Below are 18,951 nucleotides of genomic sequence, written 5' to 3'. Positions count from 1 at the left end.
TTGGTTCTTCGCCTCACAGACTCCAGGCAAGTTTTCCTTTTTCTGAAAAAGCTTCCTTTTGTTTTTTCCCTCTTCTTGGGTTCAGAGTGGCTGGGCTGCAGAGTATTTTCTGTGCTTTCCCTGAACAGGTGTGAATAAAAGTGGCAGTCAGCCATTCATCAACATGTCCTGATTTGTATAATCCAAGTGAGGTATTTGCAGAAAAGGAAAATCTCAGAGAACAGACGTCTGCTGTCTCTTCACTGCTATGTTGTGCTTCAGCCTCAGGACTTGCTTTTTCCCACGGTCTGCAGATTAAGGGGGTCTGCACCCATCCTCACGTGCTATAGGATTAGATGGACATTGGAAACTCTCTTGGAGACCAGTCTCAGCAAACACTGGTGGCACCGCTAATTGGCGACAGCACACGGAAATGTAAACATTTAATGTATGTACACACTTGTTTAAAAGACTGAAGGGAAACAGTGTTTTATATTGCTGGGATTGAGAGGGCCCGTTTAACAGATTTGGACCTTGGATCAACTAAAGGGTTCAAGCAAACACCCTTTATCATCTGACCCAGTGTTTCCCACCAACGGTTTCTACAGAGAGACTGCAAAATTGATTTTAGCATATTGCGTCTGTCTCTTCCCAGCACCCTCCTCAGTCATGAGGAGTGTGGCTCTACATAGAGCCTCTTGCCTTTCACTCCTTACCCTTCCAGGTTGGAGTAAATGTGCGCTGGAAACCGTGGGTAGGACTACCTTGACTATGTAACGCTTGTCCTTTACCAAGTACTAGCTACACTAAATACAGGATACATTCTCCCTACATTCTAACTGATACTTGCTTTACATCAACTCCCTTTGTTCAGACAAGAAAAGAAGTCCTGTCTTCCTGTGAGGGAATCCAGAATCTATTACAGAGAGAGAGAGAGAAAAAAATCAACTTCTACAGAGTTTTAGTTGAAAGAGAGATGGGCAAAGCCAAGCACACTTCAGGCTGTCTTGTAAGCAGCTGTGTGTGCAGCCTTGATTCCCAGGGAAATTATTTTTTTACTGGCTGGTACTTTCTTTTCAAGTGCAGTACTGCTCAATGAGCCTTATACATCAGCAAAGCCTGACCAATCAGAAAGCATCCTGGTTACAGCTTTCTTTTTTTTTAAAGTGACAGGACACTGACTATAAAATAGGTTTGTTTTGTTTTGTTTTTTAAAAAAACAATTATTTAAAGGACATGGAAATCCATGTCTTTATAAACTGGTTTCAGAATATCCCAGTTATGATATATAAGAAATAGTTGATAAAATCATACTGAAATCTTATCTAGAAAACTACGTCAGGAGGAAAAAGAGCAGAGACCTTAAAAATGCTTATTGCCAAAGTTAATTTTCTATGAGAGAAGTTTAAAGATCGTTTAGATCTAACACACCACACAGCAGCATAAAATGGGCACTTTTGAAAATGTGGAAAAATACTAAAAGCTAATTCTTTTTTTTTTCCAAATATGGAGAACATGGGTACTTTTTACCATTGGCAGTGTTATCTGTCCCTGTGACACACATCACATCTGCTTATGTCACAGATTCACAAAAGCCAGCCAAGTAAGGGAACTGCCTGTTCAAATCTCAGCCAAGTATAGTGCAATCACCGGGCAGCCTGTACTCCACAGCGAAGGCCCGGAGAGATCAGTCAGATAACGCAGTGAAGGTAACAGAGTTCTGTAAAACTTTCAAAAATTAATGCTCCTCAAAGGCATTTGCAGTGGCAAAGTAAGAAATCTCCATTAAGAAGTCTATGGACCCACTCAATTAAAAAGTTACATGGAAATGATCCAGGTCGTTTGATTTCTCTCTTCCAAATGTTCTTATGCATACACTCCAGTCAATAACACAGAAAAAAGGAAATACTCCTCTTATAAGACTAGATGCGGTGAATACCACAGCTAGCAAAATATTCCACAGAAACCCTTCTTGGAAAGTCCTTTAGAAAGTCAAGGCTAATCAGCCTTCGCACGTTGAGGTAAAAATTCTGCCCAGTGCATCAGAAAACATAATCTATGAGTATCTATTTCTTAAAAAAAAAAAAAAAATGGCTCGATTTTGTTGATGCATCAGACAGGGCTACAGAGTACAGATTCAGTGCAACTTTTCTGAGCTGCTGGTAGGGACCACCTGAAATCACTGTGCACTAAGAGAGGCAGTAGGCATCTGAAACATTCTGAGGATGCGTGGGATGCCAAATTGGTTGAGTTCTTTTCCAAGACTCTCAGGCAAAATACATAGTGTGCTGGGTATCATGGTGGATCTGCACCGCCTTAGCCAAGGCTTGAGGATCCCGGCCGTTGCTCTGTCCTGACACGTGACTGCCTTCTGCACTATAATGAGAACCAAACAAGAAATCAGGCATTAGCAGAAGCCTACTTGAAACATCAGTGTTTCAAATAGCACAAACAGTCTTGTACTCAAGAACATCTTGGCTCAAGCCTGAGCAACTCAAACAATTTATGTTTCCTTAGACATGTTTGTTCAACTGAAAAGTACAGTACAACTTACTTAATGGATCATTGCAATAATTAAATGATGGTCACAAAAATCAAGTGTTTGATAGCACCTACATATAGACTTCACTGCCCCTTCTGTCTGCTTGGTTTCTACTCGTTCTTCGAGCTTCAATTCTCAAGTCATGTCCCTCTTAGAAACTTCTTTGACTTCAAAGTTCAGGTCAGGGTCACCTTGAATATGTTTTCACAGAATACTGTGCTTTTCTTTTACAATGTTCGACACAATGGAAATGAAATTGTTAGTTGGGAAATTTCTAGGTATTCTCAGGTATTCTTTACTGGAATGAAATCTTCAAGAAAAAGTATTCTTCTCCTCCCCCTTCTATTTTTTTTTTTTTGGACAGGATCTTACTATGTAGGCTTCACTGGCCTCAAGCTCACAGAGATCCCTTGCCTTTGAGGTGGGTACCTCCATGCCTGACTTAACTTTGTTCCTCTTGCTAACACTGTTTGCTACATTAACGAGTCCATGGGCCTAGCAGAGTGCTCACAAGTTGTAAACATACATCTTGGAATACCCTGTATCACAGGGTCTGAAAACCATCCCTTTTTGAGTGCTGAGGATTCAATCTGGGGCTTCATGTGTGTTGAGCGCTGTAGTCAGCATGGAGCCACACCCTTGGCCCCTCAACTTTTCTCTTTGAATACTGATGTTACCATAGTCATCTTTGACTTCACCCTCTTCTCCTCCACTCACCACTCCAGCCCAGGAATAGCAAGGACAGTCTTGCTCCAACACAGTTTTCCACTCCATGCCTGCTATTCTCTTTTAATATGTTCCAGCCAAAGAAAACTAACAACTAACGACTGTCCAGAAATGTCACTCGCACTCTCTCTCTCCTGCCTGGAAAATCCTCTTTCCTTTGTAAAGCTAAGCCCTGCCCACACAGATATAAAATCTTCACCAGTCTTTCCTGTGATTTCCCATGCATGGTCATCTATTTACCCGTTTTACATTCACCTTTATTACCTCCATACTGAAACATAAAATCCCCACAGGCAAGAAACATGACTTACTAATCTCATATAAATAACTTCTAGTACCTAGCACAGCACTGGGCATAGGTACCAAATGCATATATTGCATGAATGAATGCATATTAAAGAATGCAAAGTATAAGGCCACAGCTGGGTGCTCTCTGTAAAAATCTCCTACAGAATCCCTTGCAGAAATAGACTTGCAGTAGAATGTCTACTATTTAGCAACTGGATTGAGACTTGGGAAAGAGCCCAGAAGCTGCTACACCTCACAAATGGCTATTTAGGAAAGAAAAATAATGCAAAGAGCTAGTTTAACCATTTATTAGTAGCTCGGTAATAGGTCAAAATGCCTGAGTCTCTTGAGATCCCTATCTGAGAGTGAAGATAGTCACTTCTTCTGTTTCCCCATGAGCCCCAACTTACTCTGGTCAATTCTGGATTGTACTGGAAGTGAAATGACCTAGGTAGGACTCCTTCGTGCATGAAATGCAATGCATAGTCAGTCTATGACTACTCCGACTAGAGCCAGGTTGCTCTGCCCACCACCTTTGAGGCTGCCTGGGACCTCAGCAGAAATGAAATGTAGTTCATTCTATGTGAAAACTACAGGCAGCTCCAAATGAGACTCCCTTAGAGACACAAGTTTAAACAAGCTCGAACCCTTCTCGGATCAAAAGTCACATTGAAAGTTCTCAAAGCATCATGCAGTTTTAGTTGTTCCTTGCAGGCTGAACCTTAAAAGGAGGTTTAAATCTTGAAAGGGGCTTTCTGCATAGCTTGTTTTTAAAAGCACAATCCCACAACAGGAGAGAGTTTACTGAGGAACTTGCCTGTCATGATCTTTGTCCACCAAATGATACCTTGCCCGGAATGCTACAAGCCGGGCATAATATGCAGGGGCAGGAATGGAGACTGAGCGTGTGCACCGCACGTAGGTGTGGCAGAGCTGGTAGGTCAGCAGCTGCAGTTCATCCGCGGTGAAGCAGTTGTCATCCCACAGGACCTGGTAATGTGAAGGACGGCTGGTTCCCTGGAGGGAGAGTTTTAGGATTAATGCATTTCTAGCAGGACTTGGCTACCTAAGAGACAAGAGGAGCTGAAATCTAATTTTCACTTAACAGTGTTTCTGCAGGGGTTGGGGATTTAGCTCAGTAGTAGAGCGCTTGCCTAGGAAGCGCAAAGCCCTGGGTTCGGTCCCCCGCTCCCAAAAAAAAAAAAAAAAAAAGAACAAAAAAAACAACAACAACAAAAAAAAACAGTGTTTCTGCCTCGCCCCATACCTACAAGTAGATCCCTACATGGTAGTCCTGAAACATAGCCGTTAACACAGCTGGGCACAGGATTTGACGACAAGTCTACTCAAGCTGGCTGCTGAGCTGGCGGAGTTCCCTATCAGGTCAAAGATCTGGACCAGCTTTCCAAATTACCTGAATTCCTGCATGACTGCAGAGGTAAAAGTCAAACTCTGATGGATGTGTGATGGTGCTATCCACCGTAGTGCCTGCTGGGACATTGCCACTTTTCCCCACCTGTTAAAAAGATACAATTTTAAAAAATACAATTAACCATCTGAGTAACAAGCTGGCTTAAGGCCACATCTAATGTGTAAACAAGTTATGTGAAGTCTCACAGCTAGATCAATTTAAGATGTTAAGCCAGACATGGTGATTCATTCCTGTAACCTCAGCATTTGGGAAGCCCAGGCAAAAGGATTGTTCTGAGTTCAAGGTCAGCAAGGTCAGTTTGGGCTACAGTGTGAGACCCTGCCTCCAACAAGAAAAGAAGTTGGGTCCCTTTGTAACTTTTCCTTAGACCAACCTTTTATCCTAAAGCATATTCTCAAACAAGTCTCCAGAGCTTTTTTGGAGAATCCAAATAATAACTTTTTCTATAGTTTTGTGCATCTATATTGCCACATGTTTGTAGATGATACTCTGTATGCAGAGAAGGGGAAAACAGAATTTAAGGAATGGAAATGTAGCTCAGCTAGAGAGTGCTTGCTTAGCACGAGCACGAGGAGCCCTGGGTTCAATCCTCAGCACTGCAACAAAGAAAGAAAAGACAAACTTTCCCAGAAAAAATGACCTCCATTCCTCACCTGAGAGAAAAAGAACCCCTAGTACATACACAGCTTTCAGGACCAGAGAAGATGAAGGTCTTCAAACTGGTTCACCAGGTTCACCAGAACTGAAATGTGTGTAGGCTCAGGCCTGTATGTGTATGTGCACACACAGAAGAAGTGCTGGCAGATGACTGTGGGAAGCCTCTGCTGAGATGGAGATTGAGAAGATAGTCCAGAGCCAGGACAGTACTCATAGCCTTGAACAGAGCAGGACATCTCTGTGCCTCGATCTAATCATCTATAAAAGCAGGTCATGACCTCTTGCATTTCTAAAACCCTAAAGTTCCGGAAAGGGGAGCGGGGCACTCCAGAAATGCACGGAACAGCAACAAATTAAATTTTATCTCTGTCTGCTTTGCAATGAGAAAGTTTAATAGCACAGAGGCATATGTTTCCACAGGGTTTCTTTGACCCCTTTCTTTCTTTCTTTCTTTCTTTTTTTTTTTTTTGGAGCTGGGAACCAAACCCAGGGCTTTGAGCTTGCTAGGCAAGCGCTCTACCACTGAGATAAATCCCCAACCCCCTTTGACCCCTTTCTAACTACTATTCCTTCCTTCCAGCTATGAATCCCATAATGATGCATATAAGTGCTTGGAGTAGAGAGCACTCTTCCTTCAAATTCATATCAAGCTTGGATATCTAGCTGAGCCAAAGAAAGAATAACTGAGTTACAGTAATTCCTGCTTATCTCAAGTTATAGCTTCAGTTACTTGTGGTCAGCCAATGCTCAAAATATTAGCACATGGGAAATATTAGCACACTATTAGCAATGGAAAATAGAGATATTTTGAAGAGACATTGACACATGTTGCTTTTGTTACCTCCTTGTTTGTTTTTTTTTTTTTTTTTGAGACAAGAGCTGTTTTATTACTTTGGGTGGTCTGCCATTTTGTCGTATGGGTGGTCTTTAACTCACAGCTCTTATCTCAGTCTCCTGCTTGCTAAGGTTACAGGATTGAGATACCATGTCTGATTCACATAACTTTTTTTTTTTTTTACAGTTTATGGCTTTCTTTTATTATTATTGATCTTTACGATGCCTAATTTATAGTTTAAATGCCACAACAGGCATGTATGTATGTTTAGGAAAAAGTGCGTGTGTGATGTGTGTTTGTTTGTTCTGTGTAGATGTTGTCTGTGTATATGTGTGTTATGTATATGTGTTGTATGTGTATGTGTGTTGTGTGTAGGGGAGTGTTTATGTTGTATATGTATTATATGCAGTATGTGTGTTGTGTTGTGTGTTTGCTGTGTGTTTGTTGTGTGTGTATGTGTGGTATGTTATATGTTTGTTTGTTGTGTGTATATTTTGTATGAGTGTTGTATGTTTTATGTATATGGAAGGTTTGGGGGTGTATATGTTGTGCATGTGTATGTGTTACATATAGTGTGTGTGAATATGTGTGTTTGTAGTGTGTGTGCGGTGTGTGCAGTGTGCGTGTGTGTGTGTGTGTGTTTCAGGCATTCACCTGGGAGTCTTATATCCCCCATGAATAAGAGGAACAAATACATACTGGGTCTAGCATCTTTCCTGAAAGTGTGTTCGTTAGGAATATTAGTTTTTTACAGTGTCCTTGAATGTTTTTTTTCTCAAGTTTGAGGACTTTTTGCATTAAAGCACAGTTTATAAGCCTTTTAGAGGGAAATGTACCTCAGAGGATAGCACATGCCTGCCACATGTGAGACTATGGCTTCAGAGTCTAGCAACACACACACACACACACACACACACACACACACACAGCCTTTTCTAATATATAACTTTTCAAAACAACTGTTTAAGTGGTATGATATTTAAGAAGACAACAGAATATGTGGTGTTTCCAAACTTATTTAACCACAGAACCTCTTTTTAAAAAAATCTCTAGGAATTTCAAGTGGTAGTGTCACATGGCTTCATTTCTAGCACTTAGGAGGCAGAGGCAGGTAGATCTTTGAGTTTGAGGCCAGCCTGGTCTACAGAGTGAGTTCAAGGATAACAAGGGATACACAGTGAAACCCTGTCTTGAAAAACAAAACAAAACAAAAAAATCCAAAAACATAACAATGAAAACAAACTCTAGGGCTCTACAGATGAAGATCTAAAGCTATGTCTGTATGATCCTGGAGGAATAGAAACCAGACACACTGAACTCAACAGTTATTGCTTGAACACCCAAGCTAGGCTTGCCAATGTTGAATCTAAGAGCCAACAGCAGAATGAATGAATGAATGAATGAATGAATGAATGAATGAATGAACTTCCATGACACAAGCATTTTGGTGCAAAATGATACAGGTAAAGGCACTAGAGTTGCTGGTAGGGAGGGAGTAATCACACTATGTCTTATAGCTTAAGGAGGCATTGGAAAGGACATCAGAACTCTTAGCACTCAGGAGGCTTAGGCAGGAAGGTTGCAAGTTTGAGGCCATCTTGGGTACACAGCAAAACAGTCTCTAAATAAATGAATACATAAAATTGGAAAATGTCTGAAAACACAAGATGTGCACTGAACCCAGGGATACAAGAATAAACTATAGCTTGTCCATATTGTCATGTCTGAACTCAGCAAAGGGTGGCACTTCGATATACTATACTAAATAAGAAAAGCCAAATTCAAAAGCTACATGTTTCTATTCATACTTTTTTTTTGGTTCTTTTTTTTTTTGGGAGTTGGGGACGAACAGGGCCTTAAGCTTTTAGGCAAGCGCTCTACCACTGAGCTAAATCCCCAACCCTTCTATTCATACTTATATGACACCATGGAAAGGCAAAATTATAAGCGATAAATTCCTATCATTGCTGCCAAAAGTTAAAGTCAGAAAAAAGGTTGAATTACAAAAGACTTTTCTGGGGGGTCGGGAATTTAGCTCAGTGGTAGAGCGCTTGCCTAGCAAGCGCAAGGCCCTGGGTTCAGTCTCCAACTCAAAAAAGAAAAAAAAAAAAAAAAAAAAGACTTTTCTGGTGACACCAACCTGTGAGCCTGGCCAGTCAGGAAATGGAGGAGGGAGGGTCTCAAAGTTAAGTATTGCTCAGGCTACAGAATGACTTCAAGATCAACCTAGGTATATTAGTGAGACCCTGTTTCAAAATAAAAGGTAAAAGGGACCTGGAGGTGCTGAGTGACAGCACACTTGTTATATGTGTGTGACCTTAGATTCAATGTCCAATGCCATTGAAAAAAGAACCTTAAAGTCCAACTGCTATCTAAAAGGCCCTTGTAGTATACCTTAACACAAACAACAAAAAGGACTGGGACGGATGCTCATTCCGAAGAAAGGAATGCAGTGGGAAATGGGAGACACCATGAGGACACAGTGGAAGAAGAAATGGGGGTGTTGTTTTGGCTCCCCAGGGAAAACATGAAGGAGCAGAGGAAGGTGTCTTGTGAGCAGTGGCGAACACTTGGAGGCTTCTGAGCAGTGGGTGTGTTTTAGAGCCCAAGCCCTGAGAGCAGGATGAAGGAGGAATGGCAACAGAGATCGCCAGAGTCTCCTGAACTACAAACCACTTCTGCCTAGAGTAGAGGAGCGAGAGAGGTTTGGGGGCAGAGCACAGGAGATTATTTGGCAAACTGGACATAGCAGGGACAATGAGGCAGGAGAAGAATTTACAATGACTAAGTTTGTAGTTTGGCTAACACAGAACAGAGTGATGCCAAGCACCAGAATCTAAGGATAAGTAGGAGAGGTTGTAGATGGGGATTAAGCAATAAGTGGGAGGTTCAGACGTGTTTTGCTTGACATGCCTATGGTAGACTGTACCACGGATGCCAAATATTTCTGTGCCCCTCCCTGGGGGAAGATTATAAAGTTCCACCCAGCTACCACAGGAGTGGCCATGTAAATTGTTTAGATTAAAATGTGGCCCAAAATGTGTTACTTCTGTGCAGAAGCCTTAAGAGCCAGCACTCAGCTTGTCAAAAGCTTTTTCCCCTTCTGCTACATTGACTGGCAAGGTTCCAGATAGATTGTCAGCCTAGGTTCCAAAGGGAGGACAACAGGGTCACAGCTGCAGCAGGGCCACAGTGAATATGTATTATGAGCAAGAAATGAATGGTCGTAAGCCACAAAGATGGGTGTTGTTATCACCACTACACAGCAGGGTCTATGGAGACTGATACAATGCTCACAGAGCATCTGAGGGAAAATATCTGGTAGATAACTCAAAGTACAAATCAGGAGTCAGAGCGGCATTAGTTAGGAATATGGACTTGGTGCTGATAAGCAAGTCGGCCTAGAAAAGTGGATGAGTTCAAATTGAGAAGAGGAAGGAGTCAGGGGGGGGCTGGAGAGATGGTTCAGTGGTTAAGAGCACTTGGTTTTTTAGTGGATCTGGGTTTGATTCCCAACTACCACACTCCTCACAAACATCTGTAACTCCAGGCCCCAGGGATCTGTCCCCAATCCCCTCTGACCTCTGCAGGTATCAGGCACTAATGTGGTGAACATACATACATGAAGCAAAACACTCATACACATAAAATAAGAAAACAAACCTCACTTTTTTTTAAGTAAAGGGAATCTGACTGCAGAGGCAGGTAAGAAGCCTGGCAATTCATATCGCTAAAGCCAGAGACGGCTGTGCTGTCTTAAGTATGGCTAAGAGGTCATTGTGGAAGTCTGACAGGGTTAGAGATGAACAAGGCACAGAGGCACAATTTTAGTTCTCTCTTTAACTTCCTACTTCCTGAAAATCCCAGAATGAAGTCTGATGTGAGGGAACAGACAACACGTGGCGTGATTGTTCTTCTGAAAGGGAATTTGTAAAAGGAAAAAAGAGGAGGTAGCTAGTGAGAGGGAGAGCACTTGTTGACTGGGGGAATTGAAGAAGAACTGAACAACTTCTGTAACACAAGAAGGACATGGAATAAGGAAGATGAGAGCCTATGAGCTGGCTCAGCGGCTGATGACCTGCGTTCCATCCCTGGAATCTAGATATAAGTTGTCCTTTGACCTACTCACACACATACACAGGAAATTAATTAAGTAGTGGTGCAGAAAGAACTGAGTTGAAGGCAAGGGTGGGGAGATAAACCTGAGATGTGAGGGAGGAGATAAGGAAGCTCAAGATCACACTTGAAAGCAGAGGGTAGGTAGGCAACTGACACAGTCCTTGACTTCCAGGCCCTGGCTTCCCAGACAGCAGAGGTAGAATTCTGAGGGCAGCTATGCCTGCCACTATACTGTCAGGGTGGAAGGTAGGTCTTTGTTATCATTAAGACATGGATAAGATTTTAAAAAATGGGATAAACACTTAATGGGGAATAGTACAAAGAGAAAAAAATCACAACATTTAAGGTTTAAGATTTGCTCGCATGTGCTTATAACATGGTTCATGACTAAATAAATGATTTGTTAGCCAGCCACTCCCATCAGCCACTCCCATCAGCCACTCCCATCAGCCACTCCCATCAGGCAGAGAGGAGAAGCAAAGCAGAGGAGCGAGTGGACATATTTTGGAGTTGGAGGCAAGCAAGGGAGATACTGGTGAGGGTATAAGGTAAACTCAAGAACCAGACATCAGGTTGGGGATTTAGCTCAGTGGTAGAGCGCTTGCCTAGCAAAGCGCAAAGGCCCTGGTTCGGTCCCCAGCTCGAAAAAAAAAAAAAAAAAAAAAAAAAAAAAAAAAAAAAAAAAAAAAGAACCAGACATCAGTCCTGAATGACGGCAAAGAACAGAGCTATAGAAAGAGAATCCAAGGTCTGGCAATCGCTCGGCTTAGGCTTCCTAAGGTAGTTTAGACTCTGTGTTCTGTTCCCAGCACTGGGGTGAGGGGTAAAATAATCCAAGTCCTGGATTTCCTCTCCACCACACAGAAAACTGCATGGACAGAAGTTTATACTGGGACAGAGAGGAAACCATGGCAATAAAAGATGGGTGGCAGGATATTTTCTGCTTCAATTTCAAGCAAGCATTCAGATGATCTATGTTAGCAAAGCCTAAGAACTATCACTGAGTCAGACGTAGAGCAGTTGGAGGACAAGGATTTAATGTAAACTGGCTAGCACCTGGGACCATGGGGGAAAGAACTCCAGGGTCCTGTAACTCGGGAACCAAACACAAACATCTTGTTCCTGGAAAACAGACAACTTTTGTCCGGAAAATAATAGGAGGAGGTAGCAAGCTTAATGATCCACAGAGCAGAGCAGATCTGGTCCTTCCTAGGCCTGAAGGAGAGCAGGACTGCACAAATGAAATAATATCATTAAAAGTATCCAAAAAGTAGCCATCCAATATTGTACACTTGGAACTTAGCCACTTTAAACAGAAATACTAAATCATAAATAAAATAAATAGAAATGTTTTATTGGGTTGGGGATTTAGCTCAGTGGTAGAAAGCTTGCCTAGGAGCGCAAGGCCTGGGTTGGGTCCCCAGCTCGAAAAAAAAAAAAAAAAAAAAAGCAAAAAAAGAAATGTTTTATTAAGTGCTGATAATTACACCCAAAGTAAACACTCATTTATTTTTTTTTTTTCTTTTCTTTTTTTTTTTTTTTTTTGGAGCTGGGGACTGAAAGACAGGGCCTTGAGCTTAAACAGCGCTCTCACCACTGAGCTAAATCCCAACCCTAAAAACACTCATTTATTAACTTAATCTTTACCATACCTCTTAAGATCTTCTTGCTTTACCCTCCCAGCTACTGGAACTACAGCCGTGTAACCACCAGGCCTAGCTGTCGTTCACGATCACATTCACAGGCAAGAATACAGACTTCTTCAGTTTATGAGGGGATTACTTCTAATAATCTCATTATAAATTAAAATGCTTATAATGAAGATTTCACCTAACCTATCTAACCTTCTGAGTATCCTAGCTTAGCAGTGTAGTGCACTATAGACTGCCTACTGTTTACTCAAGTGAAGTTGGCTACATTATAGAGAGCACAGTTATTACAGAATGCAGACTGCTTTCACAGTAACAAAAAACTGACAATTCCAAAATCTGGAGTTGGAGAAATGACTCAGCAGTTAAGAGCACGTGCTTCATAATCCTGAGGGCAGGTGTCCCAGTAAATGTCTGTAACACTAGGCCTGAAGTAGAACCAAGGCAGGAAGAATACTGGGGCTCACTGGCTTCCAGCCGAGCCAAGAGAACGCAAGCCCCAGGTTCAGGGAAGACCCTGCCTCAAATGAATAAGCAGAGAATAGCGGAGGGAACACCTGATGCCCTCTTTTGACCTCTGCATGCATGTACAGATACACACACCTATACACATTCTCATGCACACACACACACACACAAATAGATAAGTAAGTATACACACATATACATACATGCATATATACACACATTATATAAATATACATACATATACATAAATGAAAATCTTAAGTCAAATTATCATAAATTTTAATTGTAACTTAGAAAAGTAAAGTCTCTTGCCTGTGATTAATAAGTATGACATCATAATTCTTCCAAGTGGATACCCCAATAATTCCCTAAACTGAGGTGATCCTGCTTTATACCCTAGAACTATCACTAGCAGTATAGTACACCATAGACTGCCTACTGTTTACTCATGTGACTGACTACATTATAAGAGTAAAAAGCGGTTGGGGATTTGGCTCAGTGGTAGAGCGCTTGCCTAGGAAGCTCAAGGCCCTGGGTTCGGTCCCCAGCTCCGAAAAAAAGAACCAAAAAAAAAAAAAAAAGAGTAAAAAGCAGCAAAAACCACATGTGAAACTCTGGGTTTGATTTTCAGCAAAACGTGCGTGTGTGCGCGCACACACACACAATCCCATTTTGAAGTTGCTTGTTATACTCTAATGTACCTGACGTGTTTCTAACCAGCACCCATCAAAATTATACAAAAACAGCTTGTGATGGTTAATACTGACTGCCAACTTGACAGGATCTAGAATCATTTGTCCAGAATAGAAACAAATCTATCTTGGTTTTGTTTCTTGAGACAGGATCTTTTATATAGCCCTGGCTGCCCTGGAACTCCCTATATAGATCAGATACCGCGTAACTCACCTGCCTCTACCTCCCAAAACCTGGGATTAAAGGCATGCACCACCACGCTCAGCTTCTAGATTAGAGTAACGGGTGTGGGAAGTCCCACGCTAACTGTGAGTAAAGAGAGCTAGGCACTTACTGATTGTTGACTGTGACATACTATAACCAGCTGCCTGCAGCTCCTGACATCGTGACCACCCTCAAACTGTGAGTCAAAGTCAGGTGTCTGTCACGGTGACAACAGAAGTAACTAATCTACAACGCTCCAAAACTCTGGAAACCAGCATTTCTATCACACAAGAGAAACATTCATCGTTAGCACTCGTGCTACCTAGAACCTGTCATCTAAATTCAACTGCGGTTACTATATTTGTTAAATTATTTTTAGACACAGGCGTTTTCGAGGGTATTGTAAACATCTGCTCAAAACCACATTTACTTGTCACACAGTCTGATGAGGAAGCTTACAGCGCGTCTCCTTACCCTTTCTGTTTTATCTGCACAGAAGAGTCGTGTGTGATGTCGCTTTTGTACCACAATGTAGGTTATTCCCGGCCGGTAGTCTTCCTCCAGACTTATACATGCCTTTCGAATTGCTATTAGTTCTGGCCAAGCCACCTAGGAGACAGAGGGGAATTTTGTTTCATGGAGAACTTGCCTAGAATCCCTCGGGTCTGGTGTCTCCAGTGGCAGGTAGGCGGGCGCTGTCAGAGCACTGGTAGGCTGATGGCCCTGAGCTGAGGGGAGCACCTGTTTCATCTGTCCCTCGGATACCCCTCCGCGGTAGTAGATGATACGCGTGGGCTTGAAGCGCGTGGACTTATAGAACTGAATCAGCAGCTCCCGAGCCATGCTCGTCAGGTCCTGTACGACCTCCTGACTGAATAGGAGCTCCTGGGCAATCTCCTGGCGAGACGTCTGCACCCGGACCGTGGCACAGTACCGACTGGGATGGCCATCCATGCTGCCCACCACCGCTGCAATAGAAGGCTTCTTCCCATCCCCAGCAGGTGGATGAGTGACATCTGCTCCCAGGAAGATGACAGGCTGCTGGAACACTGAGGGCCTGTCGAATATAAGAAGACAGTGGCGGGCTGGAGAGATGGCTCAAAGGTTAAGAGCACTGATTGCTTTTCCAGAGGTCCTTAGTTCAAATCCCAGCAACCACATGGTGGCTCACAACCATCTGTAATGGGATCTGGTGCCCTTTTCTGGTGTGTCTGAAGAAAAAAAAATAAATAAATCTTTAAAAAAAAAAAAAAAGAAGACAGTGGCACTCAGAGTCTAGAAAAATGTATCACCAGCGGTAACTGCAGGTATAATCTTAGAAATGAGGAACCTGGGGTTGGGGATTTAGCTCAGGTGGTAGAGGCTTGCCTAGCGAGCGCAAGGCCCCGGGTTCGGGCCCCAGCTCCGAAAAAAAAAAAAAAAAAAAAAAAGAAATGAGGAACCTCTGTCCATTAGGAAAGAACACTTTCCTTCCAAAAACCAACTCCCTTTAAATTGTGAAATTTAGAGAAGGGAATCAAATTCATTCTTATCAGTTTCATACAGACTTATGTTATATTTATTTATAATAGATTATATATATTCTCAAATTTTATACATAATATTTATCACTTAAACCATGTATTTTTTTTTTCTTTTTTTAGGAGCTGGGGACCAAACCCAGGGCCTTGCGCTTGCTAGGCAAGCGCTCTACCACTGAGCTAAATCCCCAACCCCATTTATTTTTATTTGCATACACTCCTACACAAATATAATCTCTACAAGAGTAGGAATTTTGGGGCTAGAGAGATGGCTCAGTGCTTAAGAGCACTGGCTGTTCTTCCAGAGGTCCTGAGTTCAATTCCTAGCACCCACACAGTGGCTCACAACCATCTGTAATGGGATCTGAAGCCCTCTTCTGGCATGCAGATGTACACTCATATAAATAAAGTAGGTAAATAAATGTTTTTAAAAAGAGTAGGAATTTTGTTATATCCTGATCATTACTAGTACCTAGAATGCTGCTTAGTGCATACTTGGTATTTGATAAATATTTGTTGAAATACAAATCCATTCAATGTCTCTGATTCTTCTATCTAAGGACAAAGATGAGAACTGTACAAAAGATTTCAACTTCACCTCTGCCCAGTACAGCAGTGGCCAAGGCTACAGGCTACAGCTCTTCGTGTAGCTTCTCACACCTAAGAGCCCATATAAAAATGGCATGGGAGTTGAAAAGCAGATGCTATTATCTTCAGAGACAAGGAACTGAGGACCAGATATCTTAAAAATTCACATGGGCAGCAATCCCCAAATCTTCCAATCCTGACCAGTACTCTGTTGACCACACAGCACCATCTTGCCTTAATGTTTGGTTACTCCAGAGCCAAGCTGACAAGTTGAAACTTAAACAAAAGCCTATGACTTGAAGAGGAGAGAAATCAGTCTCTTAGGAGTCTCTGAGGCCAGGGGCTTTGGCTCAGTGATGGAGGCTGATGCAGCGTCTGACACCCAGTGATCCTTAAAAGTCACTGCTGAGAGCTGGACATGGTATTGGGTACCTATAATTCCAGCACTCCAGAAGCAGAGGCAGGAGGCTAGCCTGAAGTCAATGAGGTCAATTTCAGACCAGTTAGGGTTTTGTATGAAACTCTGTCTCAAGAAAACCAAAAGAGTAAATAACAGCATTAGCAAATTAAACAACAAAGATGAATGTGTTTATCAGAGCAAGCTACAAGACACAGCACAGAGCATAGCTGTAATACCTATACGCTATCATAACTTACAACCAGAAACCACCTAAAACTGTGGCTACAAGTCAATAAAATCATCTCATGACTCAATATAAAAATGAGCAAAGAAGCCATGTAGAGTAGCATCTGTAGTTCCAGCTGCTCAGGGGGTTAAAACTGCTTTAGCCAGAAGTTCAGGATCAGCCTGGGCAATGGACAGAAACTCCTCCTTCCAGGCCCTCCTTATCTCTCTTCCCCTCCTCTCCTTATCTTTCTTTTCCTCTTTGTAGTGCTGGAGACCAGTACAGCTTGTGCAATGCTAGGCCAGGTGCTTATCACCAAGCTATAGCCTTAGCCCTACAAAATCTGCTTCTTTATCCTGCCCCATTCAGATGTAGATTTAGTAGTAATCTCAGCTCGTTAGCAAGACCACTTTAAAAGGGTCTCACCTCGTAGCCCTGGCTATCCTGGAACTCACTATGTACACCAGGCTGGCCTTGAATTTATACAGATTCGCCTGGCTCAGCCTCCCAGCTCCTCTGATTAAAGGTGTGCACTATGAAGCCTGGCAAGATTTAATTTTTAATTGCATGTATGTGCCTGTGTAAGTTTATGTGCACCACATTCATAGATGTCCCTGGAACTAGAGTTACAGACAGGTGTGAGCTGTCTGATGTGGGTGCCTGGAACTGAACTTGGATCCTTTGCAAGAACGGTAAGAGATCTTAACTGCTGAGCCATCTCTCCAACCAAGCCCCCCACTTTAAGATGAACCTGGACAATACAGAGAGATCCTGTCTCAAATAAATGTAGAAACAAACAAACTAGTAACAAAGAAGGTAGAGGTTCAAGGTCATCTTCAGTTAATTATCTCTAGACTATTTTAGGCTACAAGAAACTCTGAGACCCAATCCTAAAACCAACAAATAAATAACCAGACGGACAAGAGAACTGAACTGGCTCCTTACAAAAGATGCCCAAATTAACCTAAACACACTTATCATCATCAATCAGGGTAAAGCAAATTAAAATAATAAGATACTATTTTTTTTTAATAAAAATGGCTAAAATTAACAACACTGATACTGCCAAGTATTGATAATGGTATGGGACAACTAGAACTTTCAGTGGAGATGTAAATTGTTATAGATGGGTTGGAAAAATGCCTGACTGCATTTTTGTATTCTCTACAGTTCTAGTCTCTATAATCCTGCCATTCCACACCTAGAGTCCCACACAAGAGAAACAATGCTGACATCTATCAATACTATAGAACTGTAATATATATATATATAGTGCAATGATATATATATATAATTTATACCTACATAAAATAATCCATAACAGTGAAAATTAATGAAATGCAACACTGTCAAGTGAATTGCACAAATATAATGTTAAGAAAAGGAAGATAAGCCAGACAGAATGGTGCACTCCTTTAGTCCCAGCACTCAGGAGGCAGAGACAGGCGGATCTCTGTGAGTTGAGGCCAGCTTGGTCTACAGAGTGAGTTCCAGGACAGCTAGGACTACATTGTGACACTCTGTTTTGAAAAAAAGGAAAAAAGAAAGAAAAGGAAAAGGAAGACAAACAAAACAGAGCATACTGCCCCAGTGACTCCACTCACAGGAAGGTGACAGGTAAACAAATCTATATGACAGGTCAGGACAGTTTCTATTGGGGTTACCTGTTTGTAGGTAACTTGGGTTTTATGTAACAAGTAAGTGCTCTAGCCCTGGCCCTGGGAGTTAGCTTTGGAGTGAAAAGAGAGAGCTTGACAGAGTCTGGAAATGCTCCAAGTCTTACTGCTGGTGGGTACATGTGCTTCCTTAAGAAACAGCCACTGAGATGCGTGTTTGAGATGTTTTGTTTACTTGTTTTGCATTGGTGGGAATGGAATTCGGGGCCTTACACACACCGTGCAAGTGTTCTATCACTGAGCTACATCTCAGACCTTGGTTTTTATTTTGTTTTATTTTGTTTTTTTTTTTTTTTTTTGGTTCTTTTTCGAGCTGGGATGAACCCAGGGCCGAGCGCAAAGGCAAGCGCTCTACCACTGAGCCAAATCCCCAACCCCTTATTTTTTTTTTTTGAGACAGGGTCTCGCTGTGTGGCTTTGACTAGCCTGGAGCTCACTATGTAGATAAGGCTGGTCTGGAATTCATTAGACTGCTTTGGACTCCTGAGTGCTGGGATTAAAATATATACTATCACACCTGGCCTTGGGGGTTTTTGTTTGTTTTTATTTTAACTTCATTTTGTTTTGTTTTGTTTTTTAAGACAAGGCCTTAATATGTAGCCTAGACTGGCATGAAATTCATGATCCTACGATCCTCCTGCCTTATTTTCTCCAAGTAGTGGTGGTGTGTACCATCATATCTGGCTAGAAAGGGTGTTCTCTATCATAAATCACATAATTTAGATTTTAAATAAAAGTAGGGAAAAGCAGTCAGATCTTACCTTTGATGAGGCACAAGTACGTTGTTAATTCCTCCAAGCTTTGCGTTTATCTTCAGACAAAGGTTGGAAAGGGTTTGTGGTGAGGTCTTCACAACATTTTTGACCTGGACACACTGCGTGGCCATACCTAGGAGGGTATCTCCAACACGCTTCACCTCCGCTATAAAAATAAGTCACTAAGTTGGCTC

The 18,951-nt window shown here is 42.0% G+C and overlaps 1 protein-coding gene across 2 annotated transcripts in view; it reads right to left on the bottom strand.

The window, feature by feature from the left end:
* Positions 1-413: 413 nt before the first annotated feature.
* The window catches only part of LOC116896599 (protein argonaute-4), a 34,603-nt gene continuing 16,065 nt past the window's right edge, over positions 414-18,951 (bottom strand). For both annotated transcript variants that reach the window (XM_032897858.1, XM_032897851.1), the window contains 6 exons: positions 18,764-18,923; positions 14,334-14,649; positions 14,067-14,201; positions 4,950-5,051; positions 4,353-4,552; positions 414-2,355 (listed from right to left, as the gene is read on the bottom strand). In XM_032897858.1, coding sequence (XP_032753749.1) covers positions 2,247-2,355; positions 4,353-4,552; positions 4,950-5,051; positions 14,067-14,201; positions 14,334-14,649; positions 18,764-18,923 — 1,022 coding nt within the window. In that variant the 3' untranslated portion in view covers positions 414-2,246. The remainder of the gene's footprint in view (positions 2,356-4,352; positions 4,553-4,949; positions 5,052-14,066; positions 14,202-14,333; positions 14,650-18,763; positions 18,924-18,951) is intronic.

The sequence above is a fragment of the Rattus rattus genome, chromosome 1 (genome assembly GCF_011064425.1).
Source record: "Rattus rattus isolate New Zealand chromosome 1, Rrattus_CSIRO_v1, whole genome shotgun sequence".
In the NCBI taxonomy this organism is placed as follows: domain Eukaryota; kingdom Metazoa; phylum Chordata; class Mammalia; order Rodentia; family Muridae; genus Rattus; species Rattus rattus.
The sequence above is the reverse complement of the archived record's forward strand: the minus strand, read 5'-3'. Positions and strand labels throughout refer to the sequence as shown.